Here is a 20066-nt window from a genome sequence, read left to right on the forward strand (position 1 = left end):
AAAGCGCCAGCTTGCTCAACCTTTCCCCATAAGCCATGTTCTCTACTGCAGGCAGCATCCTGGTAAATCTCCTCCGCTTCCTCTCTAAAGCTTCCACAGCACTTCTTATAATGAGCTGATTAGAACTAAACCCAATATTCCAAGTACGGTCTAACCAGGGTTTTATAGAGCTGCGACATTACCTCACAGCCCTCGAACTCAATCTGCCAACTAATGAAGGCAAACACTCCAAATCCCTTCTTAACAACCTATCAACCGGCACGGCAAATTGTAGAGTTTAATGGAAGTGGTCCCAAGATTCCCCTGCTCCTCTGCAGCCAGAGCATTTATGGTACAATTCAGTTTCTGGTGAATATTGGCAATTATCCGCTCCCTCGCCCCACGCTGAACATATTGACGTTCAGAATCTCCCGGCCAGTTTTCAATGCCAAGGAAAGGTACTTAAACTGCCACGTTATACACTTCAGTTACAATGATTGATCTTGATGTCATCTTTGATGTCATTGATGATTCTCCTCAGTGTGCCTCCTTCTTTGCAGATAACTGGGTGATGGCTACAGGTCAGGTATAAGTGATTTGAATGAAATCTCATCTAAAATCAGATTCCCAATTGCCCTTTATTGCAAATTAAATCACTTGCAAGATAATAGGATGCTAGATTAAATATTAGATTTTTTTTAAATTAGTGAGTATTTTTGGAGTTTGAATTTCCTTCCTATTAAAACTTAAAAATACAGAACAATCTTTGATACATCCCCTATATGAAGAAACCTGGATAAAGTCAGTAATGCTTGACTATATACAGTATATTCATTGAAATCCAGTTACTATTTTAGACTGTGTCATTTCTTTCACCTAAACAGTAAGCACCACAACAGATGTCCAGGTTTATTTTTCTGTCTCTTTGTAAGGAAATTTATGACCTCTGTCATGAATGGGTGTTCATTCTGACTGCCTTGAGTTCCGCTGCGAACTATTTTAGTAGAGGCTTTAATCCAACTATTTTAAAACAGGTGCTGGAATAGAGAGAGAAAGTTGAAGCAATTGCATTCATATTCATCTGCTGGTGACCCATTGTGATATTTCATGATTAGAGACAAAAAAAAGGAGAAAATAAAGCTGGTGAGGGCTTTCAAATTCCCTCGCAAGCTGCCTGATATTCAGTTCAAAAAATAACTTGTTTCAACCTACTGTTAAATGTGTTTGAACAGAGTGATTGTACTGAAGCAAATGATAGATGAATTAATTAAGGAAACAAACTGAAATATTGTATCCAAAGCATTTTGAACAGAAACTTAATTATACTTGCATTTTTTCAAAAGTAATTAAGTCATTTTATATTCAGTGATAGTTTTACACCTAAGAAATTAATGCCATCTGATTCATTATAATATTAGCAATCTATGCAAGGTACAATATAAATAATGCACATAATGTTAATCTACATTGACACTTATCATAAAATGTTAGAGTAATTATAATTTACCATGTTACAGCATCTCTTGATGCCTGAATTACATTCTGTGCCCTGCAGATGAGAGCAGAGAATATAAACTATAAGCTGTTCTGATCAGCAATTGCTTTCTGAATGCCAACTTGAATTGACTGATTAAACCATCCATTATATGTTCTTCACAGTTGGCCTTTGTGGTCAAAGTAATTTCCATTAGCTCTGGCATCGTTCTCTTTGCAGAGGCCTTTTAATAATAAAAAATACAGTTTATATTTCTAGCTCCCTTATGTTATTGCTAATTCTTTCTGAAGCCTCAATTCTTGGAGTGGTATGGTCTTCCAGCAGATCCATCATAATAGTTTCATTGATTTTTAATTAGCAGTTCTTAATATATATTTAAGTTTCAACCAGCAAATCAAAGTGGCCGGTAGTAGCCAGATTTCCAGGAATAGAAATAGAAAGTCCAGATCTTATAAACCATTTATTTGTTTGTTCTGTCCTTGGGTTACAGAGAAGTAGGGAGATTTTTTAACATTTAAGCTAATACAGAGAAGAGCCATCACTGTGTCTATGTAATATGTTGGCCTTGTTCTCCATAGCTGCCCTTAACATTTCTACAAGGATTTAAAACACTAGGCAACACAAATGATTGTTTTATGATTTTACTTTAAATGAAACTATGATGATAAATAAGCCAGATCTTCAAAATGGTGAAGGACATCTTCATGTAGTGAAGAATATAAGGGAATTCTTTACAGATAGTATACGAATGGTGTTTAAATGATGATTACGAGCTTTTGAAGCAAAAATTAGCCAAGATGCTGCCAATGTTTTTGCTAGCCCAAATCCACCTTGTAATCATAATTGGTATTTTACATATGTAGTAAAAGTTACTTTGCACTGGAAGGGGTGAAGATGAATATTTCAATGAACACAAAAAGAGATCTATTAGTGAACTCCTTTTAAGGGTCTGAGAGCCAGGAGCAGAATCAGCAGCAAGGAAGCTCAAAGAAGAACCATTCTGATTGGTTAAAGAAACTTTATTCAAAAACAATTCTGATTGGTTAACTGTATCTCAGGCAATAAAAACCAGATTTTCTCAACAGTGGCCATTTGTGAGAAGGGGATGGGAAGAAGGGATGGATAGGAGGGAGATGGAAGGGATGGGGAAGGGGAGAGGGAGAAGAGAGGAAGGGGAGGAGGGAGGAGATAGGGGAGAGGGAGAAGGGGAAGGAGGAGGTGGGAGGGGTAGAGGAAGGTGGGAAAGGTGTGATGGGGAAGAGGGGTTGATGGGGAGGAGGGGGTATTGGGACTGGGGAAAGAGAGGGGGTCGGGAGGGGAAGATGGTGGAAATGGGGAGGAGGGTATGGGGAAAAGAGAGGAGTGATGGTAGGGGAAGCTAGGGAGAGGGACAGACATGGGAGATGGAGAGGGGTGTGAAAGACAGGATGGTAGGGGAGGGGGAAGATGGGGGTTGGGAGTGGGGGTAAGAGAGAGGAAGGACGGGAGTGGAGAGGTTTCAACAAACAGAGATGCATGTAAGGGTCTTTTAATGTTATAGACTGTCAGGTTGGCAGTAAGGACAGTGGCATGCTCCTCCTGCAGGAGATCATTTACGAGCACTGCAGCTGTGCTTCCCCATTGCAGCTCCTGGCTGCACGTGTGAAGGAGTCGGTTGCGCCTATGAATATGCAAGATGCTGATGACTCTACAACTCATGTTCTCAGTATTACTCGTTCACTTTTTTATTTTTGTTTTCCTGTAACTGCTCACCAGAGAGTGAATCTCAAGGTGGTATATGGTGACATATACTTTGATATAAGATTTACTTCGAACTTTGAGAATAATATAGGAGTTTTAACAACGTGGTCACAATGTAGTTGGGTAAGCATGGGAAAAGGAGCAGGAGAGGGGTACCGGATTCCCCAGTGGCCATCCTCCTCATGAACAAGTTTTGGATACCGTTTAAGGGCTGAATTTGGGGGGTTGGTGGAAATGGATTGACAGTAGTGGTCAGGTCCGTAGCAGCAGAACTGGTTCTGAACTCAGCAGGGGAGGGTGAAGGCACAAAGGGCTAAACTCAAGAAAGGCGTTCTGCCTCCTTGGTGTTGAAGGTCCAGGATGACTCCAAGCAGCTCCGGAACGTTATTAATAGAGGTGCTGAGCTGCCAGAGTTCATTGAGTATACGGGCACAATTGAGATAGATAGAGAAATGGACAAGGTCTAGAAGAGAGAATATGGGGAGCTAGGGAAGAGATTAAAAAGTAGGATCCTGAGGGTAATAATCTCTGGATTGCCTCCAGTACCACATACTAGGTAGGAATAGGGTGTTATGGCAAAGTGACAGAGATGCAGACTATTGGGAAACAGGTGACCTGAACAAGAGGGATGGGATGCGCTTGAATTGAAAGGACACTATTGCTGTTGGGGTGGGTTTAAATTAGTTTGGCAGGGAAGGGGGGGATCTTAAAAAGGAGGGAGGCAAATGAGAGACTAGAAGTGATGCAGACGTCAGTGAGACACAGAAGAATAGCAGGGAAGTGTGAGGTGTTCCAATTTGAAAAGTCTATCCATGATTGTGTAGCCAAGTTTCCATCAAACTCAATATATAAGTTTGCTGATGACACAACAATTGTAGGCCGTATCTCGGGTAATGATGGGTTTGAGTACAGAGAGGAAATTAAGAACCTGGTGGCATGGTGCGAAGACAATAACCTATCCCTCAATGTCAGCAAGACGAAGGAATTGGTTGTTGACTTCAGAAGGAGTAGTGGACCGCACGACCCAATTTACATCGATGGTGCGCAAGTGGAACAGGTCAAAAGCTTTAAGTTCCTCGGGGCCAATATCACGAATGACCTGACTTGGTCCAACCAAGCAGAGTTCACTGCCAAGAAGGCCCACCAGCGCCTTTACTTCCTGAGAAAACTAAAGAAATTTGGCCTGTCCCCTAAAACCCTCACTAATTTTTATAGATGCACTGTAGAAAACATTCTTCTAGGGTGCATCACAACCTGGTATGGAAGTTGTCCTGTCCAAGACCGAAAGAAGCTGCAGAAGATCGTGAACATGGCGCAGCACATCACACAAACGAATCTTCCGTCCGTGGACTCACTTTACAGCACACGCTGTCGGAGCAGTGCTGCCAGGATAATCAAGGACACGACCCAGCCAGCCAACACACTTTTCGTCCCTCTTCCCTCTGGGAGAAGGTTCAGGAGCTTGAAGACTTGTACGGCCAGATTTGGGAACAGCTTCTTTCCAACTGTGATAAGACTGCTGAACAGATCCTGACCCAGATCTGGGCCATACCCTCCAAATATCCGGACCTGCCTCTCGGTTTTTTTGCACTACCTTACTTCCCATTTTTCTATTTTCTATTTATGATTTATAATTTAATTTTTTAATATTTACTAATTTTAACTATTTTTAATATTTTTAATATTTCATATTTGTAATCCAGGGAGTGTGAAGCGCAGAGTCAAATATCGCTGTGTTGATTGTACGTTCTAGTACCAATTGTTTGGCGACAATAAAGTATAAAATATCCCAGGTTGGAATTTCACTGTGAACAGTTCCCCTTGATCCTGTTAATATTCCCAATCCTGTTTTGTTGCAGGACATGGCGATAACACTTAAATGATCAGATTAGTAACCTGAGGGTGTGGAGCAACAACCCAAAAACCTGAGTTCAAATGCTACAACAGCAGATTAGAGTTTAAACTCAGTTACAAAGCTGCCATTTTTATCTGATACGCAGCCGTCACAACGAGGATCGTAAAGCTATTGTGGAAAACATTCTGGAAATCTGTTCTCCTTACCTTTTCCCATTGTCCTGTTTGCGTGTCTGGACCCATCAAGCTGGCTGGTGTGGCAGTGAGAACTGCAGTTGGTCTATAATGGCTACACTGACATAAACAGAAGAAGAATAAAGCAGACAGCCTTTCCACTGAGGCACCAAATTTCAGACAAAGGAAAGTCAACCTATACAGTTACGCTATTGTCAGGAACATTAAAAGAACGGTTAAGCATTGTGAGCTGTCCACAGTAAGGCACACAAAAACATCCATGACAGGAAAGGTGTCAGATCCCAATCCCAGGATAGGAGCTGCCTCAGAGGCAGGACAGATGCTCCAAAGGTGCCAATCTAATCCTATTACACTGGAATGGAAGAAGCTCTGCGAGTCAGATCACTGGATCAAGAATCAACTTTATTCACCACATTTGTAATTCTACATGCATTGGGGATTTTCTGTGGTGGGTACAACCAAAAAAAAACAACATTGTAAAGAATTATATAAAGTTAAAAGTATGAATATAGAATAATATTTGCATAAATACCAGCATGTATTTACAATGCAACCAGCATTATAAAGTGGTTTAAAGTGTTTAGAGTGCAATGCACCGACTGAGGTAATAGAGAGGGGTGGGCGGGGTTAACTAGATCAGATTGTGGCGGGGGGGGGTAGTTTTTAAGATGGCATGGTTTTGGTTTTATGGCACTTCCCAGAAAGGATCTTGAGGGGAAGGCAGTTTGCTGGGTGGATAGTGCCTGCAGGGAGTCCAGACTCAGCAGCTGTCAGGTAAAACATGGTCAGCACGCCACCCTCTGATGGCCATTGCCTGCCGTGGATCCCTGTTCAGTTCAGCAATACTTGGAGGAAGCACAGAAGGCATCACAGGATGCACTCTGGGTGGGGCCTGCAGCCTGTACCGTTGACAGCTGTGGGCAGACTGCATAGACTGAACTGGCCAAGGCTGGGGCAGATGGAGATGAGATGACTGTCACCCTCATTCATGGGCACACCTCACAGACTCACATCACTAAATGTCCACCATCCACTCTCTGTCCAAGCCCCCACTCATCCCTCCCACACTCACTGACCCAAAAATTCTCTCTGGCCACCCCTCTCATTCATCCCTCCACTCACTACCTCCCATCCACTCACTGACCCCTCACTCTCACCGACCACTCACACACAGGTCCTCACACTCACCGACCCCTCACACTCACTGACCCTTCACACTCACTGAACCCTCACACACGTCCTCACACTCACTGATCCCTCACACTTACTAAGCACACACACACCCACACCTACCCACCCACCACACACACACACCACACACACACACACACACACACCCACCGACCCACCCACCACACACACCACACACACACACACACACACACACACCCACCCACCCACCACACACACCACACACACACACACACACACACACCCACCCACCCACCACACACACACACACACCACACACACACACACACACACACCCACCCACCACACACACACACACACACACACACACACACACACATCTGTGCACTCAGTGACATCCCACGGGTTTAATATCTACTTCTTGTCTTTCATTAACCAGATGGCTCCGTATCACTTGACCTTCCCCTTTAGAGATACTCCTTTGTCTCTCCCTCACAATCTATTTGCACTGTAAAATTAATATTTTCTCACTTTCCTGGTTCTAGTGAACTGCCTTTCTTCAGAATCATCGACTTTTCCCCTTTTTCTATCAATACTGCCTGATCTGGTGTATGTTTTCAACATTTTAGATTTCAAACACCTGTAGTTTGTTGATTTTCAAGAAATGCAATATTTTCCCTTGAATCATTATTTGCATTACATTCTAATAAGCTCTCATCCCCTCGTCCAATTGTGTTTCTCCAGAAAATGACATAAAATCAAGCTGTTGCTAGCCAATCATCAAATCTTTGCAATGATGATTCAAATGCCACCAGTACATCGGCCATTATGAGTCTGACTGAGGACACTTCCACTTTCTAGAAGGTACCATGGTTTCTCTTCTTCTTAGTCTGGTCTGGTTGCAATACCAGCTGACCTTCTGGTGATCGGGGTCATTTTTGTAAGGTTAAAATGTAGTCTTTCACCATTAATCTTAACTAAACCTGCCTAGAGCAGATAAACATCTCTCTTTTAGCCTTTTATATCTGCAGAAAAGGTGCTTTGTGAAGTTTCTGCAGTGGTGCTGTCTTTTTTCTTGTCCCTCTGGGATGTGGGCAAGGGTTTCTCCAGTGTGAGGGCGGGGTTATTCTCTGGTACCTCCATAGTTTCCAGGGTTTGGCCATTCATGCTGGTGACCATGGTGTCCAGAGCGAGTTGGGGAGACAGGAGGTTCACTACAAGCCTCTGAGGTGTGGAACAGCTTGCCTGGGGAGGATGGCGAGTGGAAGGGGTACACACTTGTTTGGTTTTTGAGGCTGGTGTTCTTGTTCACTGTAAGTCACTCAGGGTGGCAACGTCCTGAGTTTAGGTATGTTGCTTTTTGAGGGGGGGCAAGGAACGGGTGTCCTCACACCTTATGTCCTGAAATTTACACTGTTAGAGGTCACACACTCTTCAATATTATGTGGAATAAGATTAACTCCATACAAGCTGGTCTAGTTAGTGGCAGACATGTGCAAGGGGTCTACTGTATAAATCTGAGACAGACTTATCTATGGGGCACACATGTAGATGTCCTTCACCATACCGGGACTCATGAGAACAACAAGTAGGTTCAGGCTCTTATACACTGATTCCTCCACTAACCCATTCAGCCTGGACCCCCCTCCCCATGAACCTCCATCTACACCCTTTCTCACACTCTTTCAGACCCCTAACACCACAAACCCATCCCCCTTCCACACACCATGTCATAGGTCCCCTCCTTCCTTCCCTGCAATGGACACCTCTGCCCCCCTCCACACCCCCCATGATTGTCCACCCTCCTCCCTCTCCAAATCTTCCCACACTCACTGACTCCCTACCACCCCATTCACTCTTCCAACTCAATGATCCCCACACTGAACCCCCACACCCAAATTCACAAATTCCCTCCTCCCACACTCACCGATACCGAACTCTCACCAATACCACATTCTCACCAATACACCAGTACTCAACTCCCCCATACTCACTGATCATCCTCAAACCGGCCTCAGTTAACAGCCCTTACTCACTGACCCCTCACACACAGATCCCTACACTCACCAACACCCCAATTGACTTCAATCTCACTCTCTCTCCCCTCTCCCTCTTTCTCCCTTTCTCTCTCTCTCTCCCTCCCCCACCCTCCATCTCTTTCTCCCTCTCTCTCTCACCCTCTCTCACTCCCCTCCCTCCCTCCATCTCTCTCTCTCCCCTTCCTCTCTCTCTCCCCTCCCTCCCTCCCTCCATCTCTCTCTCTCTCCCCTCCCTCCCTCCCTCCCTCCATCTCTCTCCCTCTCTCTTTCTCTCTCTCCCTCTCTCCCTGTCTCTTTCTCTCTCTCTCCCCCTCCCTCCCTCCCTCCCTCCTTCATTAATCAGATGGTTTCATAATCATCTGACCTTCCCTTTAAAGATATTCCCTTTGCCCGCTCACTCATCCGCTCTGATACTTACAACTATCTTGTTTTCTCACTCTCCCAGTTCTGATTATCAGTCTTTTCCCTTTTCTTATCAATACTGCCCAATCTGGTGAATGCTTTCAGCATTTTCTGATTACATTTCAGATCTCAAGCGCATTGTTTGTTGATTCTCAAGAAGTGTCAATATTTTCCCATGTTTCATTTCCATCGCAGATGAGCTCACATCCTCTCGCCCAACTGAATTTCTCCAGCAAATGTGAAAAACAATGATAAAATCAAACTGTTGCTACCCATTCTCCAAATCTATTTTCTAATGTTGTTTCCAAGAAGAGGTAATTTCCTTCTCTGTATAGGTGATCCAAATGCTGCCTGTCAATTCATCTATAACTTGGAATGAATGAATCTTACAGAAGGTGCAGTGGTCTCTTTGGTTCTTAGTTTGGTTGGAATTCCAGACGACCTTCATGCAACTGAGGACACTTTTGAAAAGTTAAACAATGACCTCACACTATCAGTCTTATTAAACCCATTAGTAGCAGATACTCTCCGGTTTTTAGCCTTCCTTGTTGCCGTACCGTTTGTATCTCAAGCAGGAGATTCCCCTTGCTCTCTGACAGGTGTTTTGTGAAGGTTCTGTAGCAGGATAAGGTTTTTGCTCACTTTGGGATGTGGGCCAGGGTTTCTCAGCATTGCAGTAGAATCATCATTCGTTCTCTCCATAGTTTCCGGAATGGGCGTCTCACTTCAGGGTCTGCACTAGAGAGAGCTGCAGAGTCTACAGCTGTTATACTTCATTCTGCATTCTGTTATTGTTAACGCACGTATAATTTAGAAGAACGAAGGGTGATCTCATTGGAACTTATAAAATATTGAAAGGTCTAGATGAGTGGATGTGGAGAGAATGTTACCTACGGTAGGGTGTCTATGACCAGAGGGCACAGCCTCAGAATAGAGGGATAACCATTTAGAATGGAGACGAGGAGGAATTTTTTTTTTAGCCAGAGGTTGGTGAATCCGTGGAATTTGTTGCCACAGGTGGCTGTGGAGGCTAGGTCATTGGATGTACAAATGTATTTAAGATGGAATTTGATATGTTCTTGATTATAAGGGTGTGAAAGGTTATGGCGAGAAGGCAGAGAATGTGGTTGAGAGAGAAAATGGATCAGCCATGATGAAGTGGCAGAGCAGATGTGACAGATCAAATGGCCTATGTCTTATGGTCTTATGATCTTATGGTAGTGATTTGATCTGTATGAACATTACGCAAGACAATATTCTCACTGTATCTTGCTACATATGATAATTAAAAAAACAGTTCCAATTCCATTTTCAGGTCCTGAACTTAATACTAAAGAGTGTGTGACTTCATAAAAATATGGAATACATCTGCCCCCCTCATGCTGGCACAGGCGCCAGGTTATACATTTGCCACCACCTCTCCCTACCCACGCCCCCCTACTCCCAGTTACTTCCCACCCTTACTGCTACTTCTATCCTAGTTGTGGTACCGTTTTCACTCCAAACCACACTCCTATCCCTGCTCCTGCCCCTGCTGTCGGTCATTGTCCTTGTCCTGGCCCCTATTTCCAGCCATTCCTATCTCCATTCAAGTCTGCCCGCCTCAGGCCCTGACATAATCCAATCCCTGTTCCGGTCCATGCTCCTGACCTCAGTCCCTGTTGCATTGCCTCTCGCCCACTGCTGCTTGCATCCCCACCACCCCACTCCCAACCACACTCTTGCCCTGCCACCTGCCCCTTCTCTCAAATGGAAGTTAAGGTCTTGGGAGTAGACTGTACTCCTGAAATTCTAAGCTTAGTGGGGTGGAGCCTTGGTCACAAGCTTACACCTTATCTTCCACACCTGATGAGTACAGGGCATTTTCAGGCCCTCAGGGATGATGTAAGCATAATCATCTCCAAGAAACATACCCCACTGGCACGGATTGCTGGCAGCTAACCATTGCTGCCTGTTTCCAATGACGAGGTCAGGGAATTGGGGGAAGATATATCTAAATTGGTGATTGTCCTCATGGTCTTTTCTCCATAACAGCAGAATTTGTAAAGAGTACAGAAAAAGAAAGCTGGAGCCAGGTGAATCCAAGTAAGCTGGCATCTTAAGGACATTGGGTCAAAGCTATTGCTTATTACGAGGTCAGTAAAATCATTCCTATTAATACAAGATGCACTTGTTAATCCCATCTATTGTACTGTTTAACAATAATTGCTTCTCAAAAATGTTTCTTGTATTATTTATCAGGCTTTTAGTTAATCTGTCATACCTTTGAATGTTTAAGTTTTACTGTTCACGACTACACACGAAATGAAGCATTCTATCTATGTGTATGACAATGAGATATGAAATGGTCAGGCATGGCATGATGTGTGGGAAATGATCTTTTACACCAGTGAAGTGCCAGTCAATAGCCACTTCCAACGTGAGTTCATCATTCAATGATGTCATCACGGCTGAATCCTTTGCCTTCAAATTCCTGGACATCGTTGACCAGGCCAGCATATGTCATTCTCCCTAGTTGTCTTTGAGAAGCTGTTGGTGAGTTGGCTTCTTGTGCTACTGTTAACATACTCCTATAATATTACTTCCTAGATTTAGACCCAGCAGAGAAGAATGGTGACAGATTTGCTTTATAAAAGCAGACTTTATACATATGAACAGTTTAGGAAGACAGTTGCAGATATTTCAATTTGTATTATAACTTCCTCTATTTATGTTCATGTTTTTTTTTTATCTAAACTTGAATTGTATAGCGCACAGAAACTGATTGTGAAGCAATTCACTTCTGGACAAATCATTACTCATGAGAGAATAAACACCCACAGGCTGTTTGAAATGGAAACTTAGTTTGTATTTCCATAACTCTCTCCAGATATTAAGCTTCTCTTAATCTAACCTAGTATGACAGTACTGTAAAATTGTTTGGTTTTTCAGGATGTGGGTCTTGCTGTGGCAAGACCACTATTTATTGCTCATCACTGATTTGAGGTGTACCTTGCAAGAGACCTCTAGGTGGTGATGTTCTCTTGTAGCTGCTGGTCTTGGTGGTAGAGATTACAGAGCTGGAAAGTGCTTGTGGAATAGACCAATTTATTGAATTGAATTGACTTTATTTCTTACATCCTTCACATACATGAGGAGTAAAAATCTTTACGTTACGTCTCTGTCTAAATGTGCAATGTGCAATCATAGTAATTTATAATAATTTATAATAAATAGGACAGTCAATGTAACATAGAAATACACTCAAATTAGTGTGAGTTAATCAGTCTGAAGGCCTGGTGGAAGAAGCTGTTCCGGAGCCTGTTGGTTCTGGCTTTTATGCTGCGGTGCCGTTTCCTGGATGGTAGCAGATGGAAAAGTTTGTGGTTAGGGTGACTCTGGTCCCCAGTGATCCTTCAGGCCCTTTTTACACACCTGTCTTTGTAAATGTCCTGAATCATGGGAAGTTCACAACTACAGATGTGCTGGGCTGTCCGCACCACTCTCTGCAGATTCCTGCGATTGAGGGAAGTACAGTTCCCAATAGAAGTACAGTTCCCATACCAGGCAGTGATGCAGCCAGTCAGGATGCTCTCAATTGTGCCCTGTAGAAAGTTTTTAGAATTTGGGGGTCCATACCAAACTTCCTCAACCGTCTGAGGTGAAAGAGGCGCTGTTGTGTCTTTTTCACCACACAGCCAGTATGGACAGACCATGAGAGATCCTTGGTGAGGAACTTAAAGTCATTCACCCTCTCAACCCCAGATCCACTGATGTCAATAGGGGTTAGCCCTTCTCCATTTCTCCAGTAGTTCACAACCAACTCCTTTGTTTTTGCGACATTGAGGGAGAGGTTGTTTTCTTAACACCACTGTGTCAGGGTGATGACTTCTTCCCTGTAGGCCACCTCATTATTATTTGAGATTAGCTCAATCAGTGTGGTGTCTTCAGCAAATTTAGTTAGCAGATTGGAGCTGTGGGTGGTGACATAGTCATGGGCATACAGGGAGTAAAGGGGGGGGGGACTCAGTACACAGCCCTGGGAGGCACCTGTGTTGAGAGTCAGAGGGGTTTAGGTAACAATAGGGCATTCAAGCCTCCTGCTTCTGGCTTATTCCAGTCAGGAATGGAGGGTATTAAGTAAACATAGTGAATCAGGTATGATGGCCCTTATTTCAGAAGCAATTGAATTTTGCTTAGGGGACTGTTGGAGGTGATAAGAAACTGCATCTGGGTTGGTCTCAGCTGCCGTCACTGCTTTGAGGATGAATACATAAGTTTTTCCAATGACCTTGTTAAAGTTAATCTATCATCACCAACAATTAATTCTTTTTCTCCACCACCAACTCTCTACCATCTCCAAGGCCAATACTGGATGAAATTAAATTGCCTTCAACTAAACATTGGGCAGTCTAATCTTATTTTCATTGGGTTCCATTGCAATACTAATTTTCTAACCACTGACTCTCGCTTGCTTCTTTTTGCTGAAGCTGAGGACGGCCATTTGCAGCTTTGGCTTAGAAACGGGCTGAGCTTCCAGTTACAAGTCAACTCAACTTGTTACAAAGTCACCAGCGTCATCATATCACCCGATTTCATCTCTGCCACCACTAATCCACTGTTCCTCCCCCCACCCAATTCCCCAAGGTTCGCAGACCGTCCTCCAAAAACCCATGTCATCCAAAACCGCACAGCCCACACCCTGACGCTATATCTCCTCACTCCCATGCGTACTTTTTCAGAATCAGTATCAGGTTTACTATCACCGGCATATGTCATGAAATTTGTTAACTTAGCGGCAACAGTATAATGCAATACATGATCATATAAAAAAGTACATCAGTTACAGTAAGTAAGTATGTTAAATTAAAATTAGTGCACAATTGGAATAACGTAAAAAGTGAAGTAGTGTTCACGGATTCAATGTCCATTTAGGAATCAGATGGCAGACGGGAAGAAGCTGTTCCTGAATCGCTGAGTGTGTGCCTTCAGGCTTCTGTACCTCCTTCCTGACAGTAACAATGAGAAGAGGTTATGTCTTGGGTGATGGGGGTCCTTAATAATGGACGCCGAATTTCTGAGGCACCGCTCTTTGAAGATGTCTTGGATACTACAGACGCTAGTACCCAAGATGGAGCTGACTAATTTTACAACTTTCTGCAGCTTCTTTTGATCCTGTGCCGTAGCTTCTCCTCTTCCATGCTAGGCAGGGATGCAGCCTATCAGAATCCTCTCCAGAGTACATCTGTAGACGTTTTTGAGTGTTTTAGGGGAGAAACCACACCTCCTCAAACTCCCAATGAAATATAGCTTCTGTCTTACCTTCTTTATAACTACATCGATACGTTGGGACCAGGTTAGATCCTCAAAGACCTTGACACCCAGAAACTTGAAATTGCTCACTCTCTCCACTTCTGATCATTTTTTGAGGATTGGTTTGCGTTCGCTCGTTTGTGAACCTTTGTGAAGTCCACAGTGAGCTCTTTGGTCTTACTGGCGCCGAGTGCTGGGACACCATTCAACTAACTGGGATATCCCGCCCTCTCGTCTCCATCTGAGATTCCACCAGTAATGGTTGTATCATCAGTAAATTTATAGATGGCACTTGAGCTATAACTAGTCACATAGTTATGTGGGATAGAGAGAGTCGAGCAGTGGGCTAAGCACACATCCCTCAGGTGGGCCAGTGTTGATCGTCAGCGAGGCGGAGATGTTACAGTATTACCAATCCGCACAGATTGTGATCTTGCAATCTGTTTGGCAACATTCAGAGTTAAAATTCGAATCACGTCACAATTTACAATGACCAGTTAATGTTATCAACCAGCAGGTCTTTGGACTGTAGAAGGAAACGGGGTAACTCCTTACAGGCAAGAGTGGGAACCCGTGTCGCTTGTACTGTACAGCGTGTGCCAAGCCCTACGATCCCCTGCCGCCCCTAGATATTTGGGATCTCTGCACTCCTCCAGCTCTGGTGCTTGTAATTTTCTGATTTTGACCCCTCTACGAATAACATCGGTGCAACAACTGAAAAATGAACTATCAAATCTTCCTTCCCCCCATTAGGTTAATTGTTTGACAGCCCTGTTATTTTCTTTCTGTCGGTGACTTAATAATAAAGCACGGGAGACACCTGTTGTACACTTCAAGTTCTTTCTCTCGAGTCCCGAGTTCCTGTTTCTGATAACCAGCGGGCTCTTAGTTAATGGCACTTCCTTCGTACACCCATATAAGGCGGAAGTCAACGCAAATTTCTAACAGCGGGTAGAAAGCGTTGAATGCGCTTCGCCAGACAAAGCTGCGTTTCCAGGGGAAGTAATTTTCCGTTAGAATTTATTTTATGAAAGGAATGATCTAAATGACGATTTCCAATACAACTGTCGATTACAATGGGAGCGTGCAGACTTTGCCGGTGGAAAACGTGGTGGCTTGCGTTGTTCTTAGCTTGTCTTGTCTCATTGGAATACCCGGGAACTTGATAGTGATATGTACAATTCTTTTTAACATTACACGCCGATCTTCCACGATTATACTCGTCTTGGCCCTGGCTGTGGCAGACTTCGTGGTTCTCGTCACTTTGCCGTTTTGGATTTACTCATTCAGCGACGCGTGGATTTTTGGAGTTGGGTTTTGGAAGCTGACGGTTTACCTGATCTTCATGTCCATGTACGCCAGTGTGTTCCTTATCATGGTGATGAGTTTGGAGCGTCTTTTGGGAGTTCTCCAGCCCTTTGCCATTCAGAAGTGGCGGAAGAAAGCAACAATCAGAAAAGTAATTGTTTGCATTTTGGTTGTATCTATGCTTCTCGCTCTGCCCAATGTGACTCTTGAAATCAAGCTTGACGCAAAGGGGCGCCCAATGTATCGAGTATACTCCTCCAGCCAACAGGAGATAGGGCTTCTCCTGCTGATAACCTTGGCGGGGTTTCTAGTTCCCTTCATCACACTAATGATTTCTTACAGCGTCATTTCCAAAAGGATTAAACAAATGACCTGCCAAAGTAGAAACAGAGCGGGGAAGTTAATCGCAAGCATTGTGATTGCGTTTGTCGTGTGTTGGCTACCATATCACGCTTTGAACCTTTGCCGTGTTACCTCGCTGTTGACAAAGAACTCAAATGCCGATTTCTCAAATTCACTGGAAGTGATTTTCCACCGATTAAAGGACGCTGCCGGAGCCCTGGCGTTTATAAGTAGCTGTGTTAACCCCATCCTGTATGCATTCGCTGCTCGGAACTTTAAAACGGGATTTAAAGCTTCAAATCTTGCCAGAGTCTTTGAGCAAATGAATAGCAGTTTAAAAGAGAAACGGGACAGAGAGTCGAATGACCACGAACTTCGTTCTGAATCGGCATATATGCTCAAAACATGAGCCCGCTTCATCCGTCGATGCACATTAAAGCCTTTACCCATATCCCGCAGTAAAACGTTCTTCTATATCAACTACAGTGAAAGACAGTGGACGTGACTGAGTGTGAACAACAACATGCTCTCCGACTCAAAGCCCATTTAACTGATAACAACAAAAAGCAGTGTATTATGATGTCCGTCTACTCTCGGCTGCTGCATCGGTGATCTCCAGCAGGAGTCAGAAGTGGGGAAGTTGGCTGATCACGGTATAATGTTGAAGTATGAAGTAGGGCGTGTGTGCATTCAGCAAGACCAAGACAACGCCAGGCTCTGATTAATAAGAGACTATTGATTTTCAACAAAAAATGTTCATCAGCCTCCGCTTGATATTCAGCGGCATTTACACCAACATTCCTGAAGTCATTGACCGGAGACCACGTTGGTGTTTTGTAGAGCTTAACTTGTCCTCTAAATCTGAAAGTACTGCACTGTTTTCAAGGCATAAATCTGGTGCGTAGAGACTTCTTGTCTGGAGATACAGTTTCACGTTTACTCAATGAAGTCACATCTCCCCGAAGATCAAGACTAGTTTGTCTGGTGTTAACGAGCATGGCACCTCCACCACAGGGGCGCAGTGGTTGCAATGTGTGCAGTCAACAAAATACACATCTGTTACTGAGACACAGGCTTTCTGTCGGCGCTTCCCATTACTGCAGTGTCCTCGTCCTAGAGGGGCAAAGGGAAAAAGTACGTGGGGATGCCACTACTAAGCTGTACAACATCCTGAGGTGAAAATATATTGCTTTTGCTCAATCAAGTCTGGGACAAAGAATCTATAAGACATTCATGTTCTATGTTTTATTATATGGAATGCAGCAGTTCATGGATGCCACTCAAGAACTTTTAGGTATGGGTAACAGATGCTAGCCTTGTGTGAAAGATTATAAGGAAAATTATGTATAATGTTGCTGATCTATTGTTCAATAAACTCATGTTGAATAAAGACCAAACTGGATCTAATCTGGCTGTTGTGCTATAAGAATTGGTCACCCAGATAGCATTTGGAGGCAGATTTGGCCTATGGCTAGTTTTGGCTTAGTTTGTGAATAACATTCAGATCCAGAATTTGCTACTGTGCACGGGGCCACCATTATAGGGTGGAGGTCTTGGAGTGGGACGGGGAGATGGATTGTGGAGGTTGTAGTATGTTGAAGGAGGGGAACCACAGGAGTGACTGTGGGACTTGGCAGGAAGATCAATCAGCCCATGGCGTTGGTAGAGGGAAAGTTTAGAGGGAGAACAGCTGGGATTGTTCGAATGCATCGCAAAGAAGATGGTGATTTTTGGAGAGGGCATCAGGAACTTGTGGGGGAGGAGGATTTAGAAGATCGAGAGCTCTGGGTGGTGGTGGAGGGGGAGACTAGAGAATGGATTACCACTTTAGTGGAAGGGGAATTCGGAAATTGGATCAAAATTTATTAACATCAAAGAATGTAGGGACAAGGTTTGGAAGGCTGGCTTCTAATGGATCTGGGTCTAGGATGTCTGGCTTTGAATTGTCTGTCGTCTGTGTGGCAGCAATATGTGCTGATTGGCAAAAACACTGCTGTGGTGTGAATGCTTCACAGTTGTACCGCCATCATAGCCCAGAAGCAAAACCCAGTATCCCAGTAACTTGTCAGAGGATATTTTCCCTATGTATAAATGACCCCACTTCCAAAAGCAAATAACAGAGGTGGAGCTATCAGCAGAACATCCTTCAATGAATTGAGGCCGCACTTAGCTATTGGCGGTGTCTGTATAAATATGTATCAAATATCATATACATGGTACAATGATTCTTACTCTTATACACACCACATTGCTTCTTTATAAAGAGTAGTAAGTGCATGTAATAACTGTATACACATATAAACATTTAGAGTTAATTGTTTACAGCTTCTGTAAAAACTTGCACAAATAATGCCTCATATATAATGATATGCTCTCTGTTTTCTGTCTATATATGTGTGTGTGTGTGTGTGTGTGTGTGTATACATATATAGATATATATGTGTATATATAACCATAGTTATAAATTGAACTGATCATAAATTCACTTAGTCCCTTTGCCTTCTTGCCGACAAGAGCTATAGCCAGCATTTGAGGTATCCATTCCAGGTACTGGTAATTCCAGTGCATCACCTCTCCAGATTAGCTTCATGAAAACATTTCATGCCTCACATTTCTTCAGCTGTTGTCATTTCATCACATTACTTACTCTAAACACCAAACTATTCACAGAAAATTCAGCAATTTGCTACTATTTATGTATCGACTAATATAGTAGTTAGTCATGTATTATTTGATACTGTGATTTGATACTTGATGCTGTGGTTTCAGTCACAACAACCTTTCCTTTCTGAAGCTCCCCATCCCTATATCCCAGCTTTCACATCCTCCCTCTATCCACCGTCTTCTGCCTTTCTCCTTGGTGAACACAGATGAGCAGTGTTAATTTAGAGCCTCATCTGCATTGTCATAAATATAGTACTGGCAAAAGTTGGTTGGTAGCAAGTGCCTTGTGGGTAAGATGAATTCTGTGGGTAGAATTCTGAGTCAGCAAAATGACAGTAACTTTCATATACTGAAATTGCACTCATATGGAAGTGTAATTGGGACACCTTTTCTTTGGCAAGTCCACTTCAGACTTGTGGAAGGTGTTTGAAGATCAATTGCATAGACTACAGGAAAAATATGTTCCCGTTAGAAGGAAGGACAGCGATGGAAAGATAAGGGAACCTTGGATGTCCAGGGAGGCGATGAACTCAGTCAAGAAGAAAAAGAAAACGTATGTAAAGCTTTGGACATCTGGATCATATGAAGCACATAAGGAGTATATACAGATAGATAGGCATCCATTAGTCTCGTGAGACCATGGATTTGCGCCTTGGAAGGTTTCCAGGGCGCAGGCCTGGGCAAGATTGTATGGAAGACCGGCAGTTACCCATGCTGCAAGTCTCCCCTCTCCATGCACCGATGTTGTCCAAGGGAAGGGCACTAGGGCTGACACAGCTTGGCACTGGTGTCGTTGCAGAGCACTGTGTGGTTAAGTGCCTTGCTTAAGGACACAACAAGCTGCCTCAGCTGAGGCTTGAACTAGCAACCTTCAGATCACTAGACCGACGCCTTTAACCACCTAGAAAAAAACTAAAGAAGGGAATTAGGAAAGCCAGGAGGGGCCATGAAAAATTATTTGCAAATAGAATTAAGGGTATCCTAAAACATTCTATACATACATCAAGACTAGGAGGATAACTAAGGAGAGGGTGGGATCATTCAAGGATAAGGCGGGGCGGGCGGGGGGACACTTGCTTGTATGCGGAGAATGTGAGTGAGGTTGTTGGTGAGTACTTCACTTCAATATTTACCCAGGGAAAGGATATGGAGGACCTGGAGATCAGTGGTGAGTGTATAAATACATTAGGGTGTTTAGAGATCAAGGAGGAGTAACTATAGGGCCTCCTAAGGAGCTTTAAGATGGCTAAGTCCCCAGGGTCCGATGGGATTTAACCCAGGTTATTAAAGGAGGCGAGGGACGAGGTTGCTGGGTCTTGACCAGTATCTTTGTGTCCTCTATAGCCACAGGCAAGGTCCCAGAGGACCGGTGAGTGGCTAAAGTTGTATCTCTAGTTAAGAAGGGAAAAAGGGAAGATCCTGGGAACTATAGACCGGGAGGTCTCATGTCAGTTGTAGGGAAGTTGCTGGAGAAAGTTCTTAGGGATAGGATATATGGGTATTTGGAAACCCATGGCCTAATTAGGGCGAGCCATCATGGCTGTGTGTGTGGCAGGTTGTGTGTTACCAACTTGATTGAGTTTTTTGACAAGGTGACAGGAGAG

At 43.7% G+C, this 20066-nt stretch overlaps 1 protein-coding gene across 1 annotated transcript; it reads left to right on the forward strand.

Moving 5' to 3' along the window:
- The first annotated feature begins 15081 nt into the window (after nucleotides 1-15081).
- On the forward strand, nucleotides 15082-17184 carry LOC140210274 (leukotriene B4 receptor 1-like). Its single transcript, XM_072279148.1, has one exon. It carries the CDS (start codon nucleotides 15194-15196, stop codon nucleotides 16205-16207), a length of 1014 nt encoding a protein of 337 aa, XP_072135249.1. The 5' UTR covers nucleotides 15082-15193; the 3' UTR covers nucleotides 16208-17184.
- The last annotated feature ends 2882 nt before the right edge of the window (nucleotides 17185-20066 follow it).

Source organism: Mobula birostris, chromosome 15 (genome assembly GCF_030028105.1).
Source record: "Mobula birostris isolate sMobBir1 chromosome 15, sMobBir1.hap1, whole genome shotgun sequence".
Lineage (NCBI taxonomy): Eukaryota > Metazoa > Chordata > Chondrichthyes > Myliobatiformes > Myliobatidae > Mobula > Mobula birostris.

Bases quoted from the DNA above. Each gene is read 5' to 3' on its own strand.
- LOC140210274 (XM_072279148.1), top strand. From the start codon at position 15,194: ATGACGATTTCCAATACAACTGTCGATTACAATGGGAGCGTGCAGACT.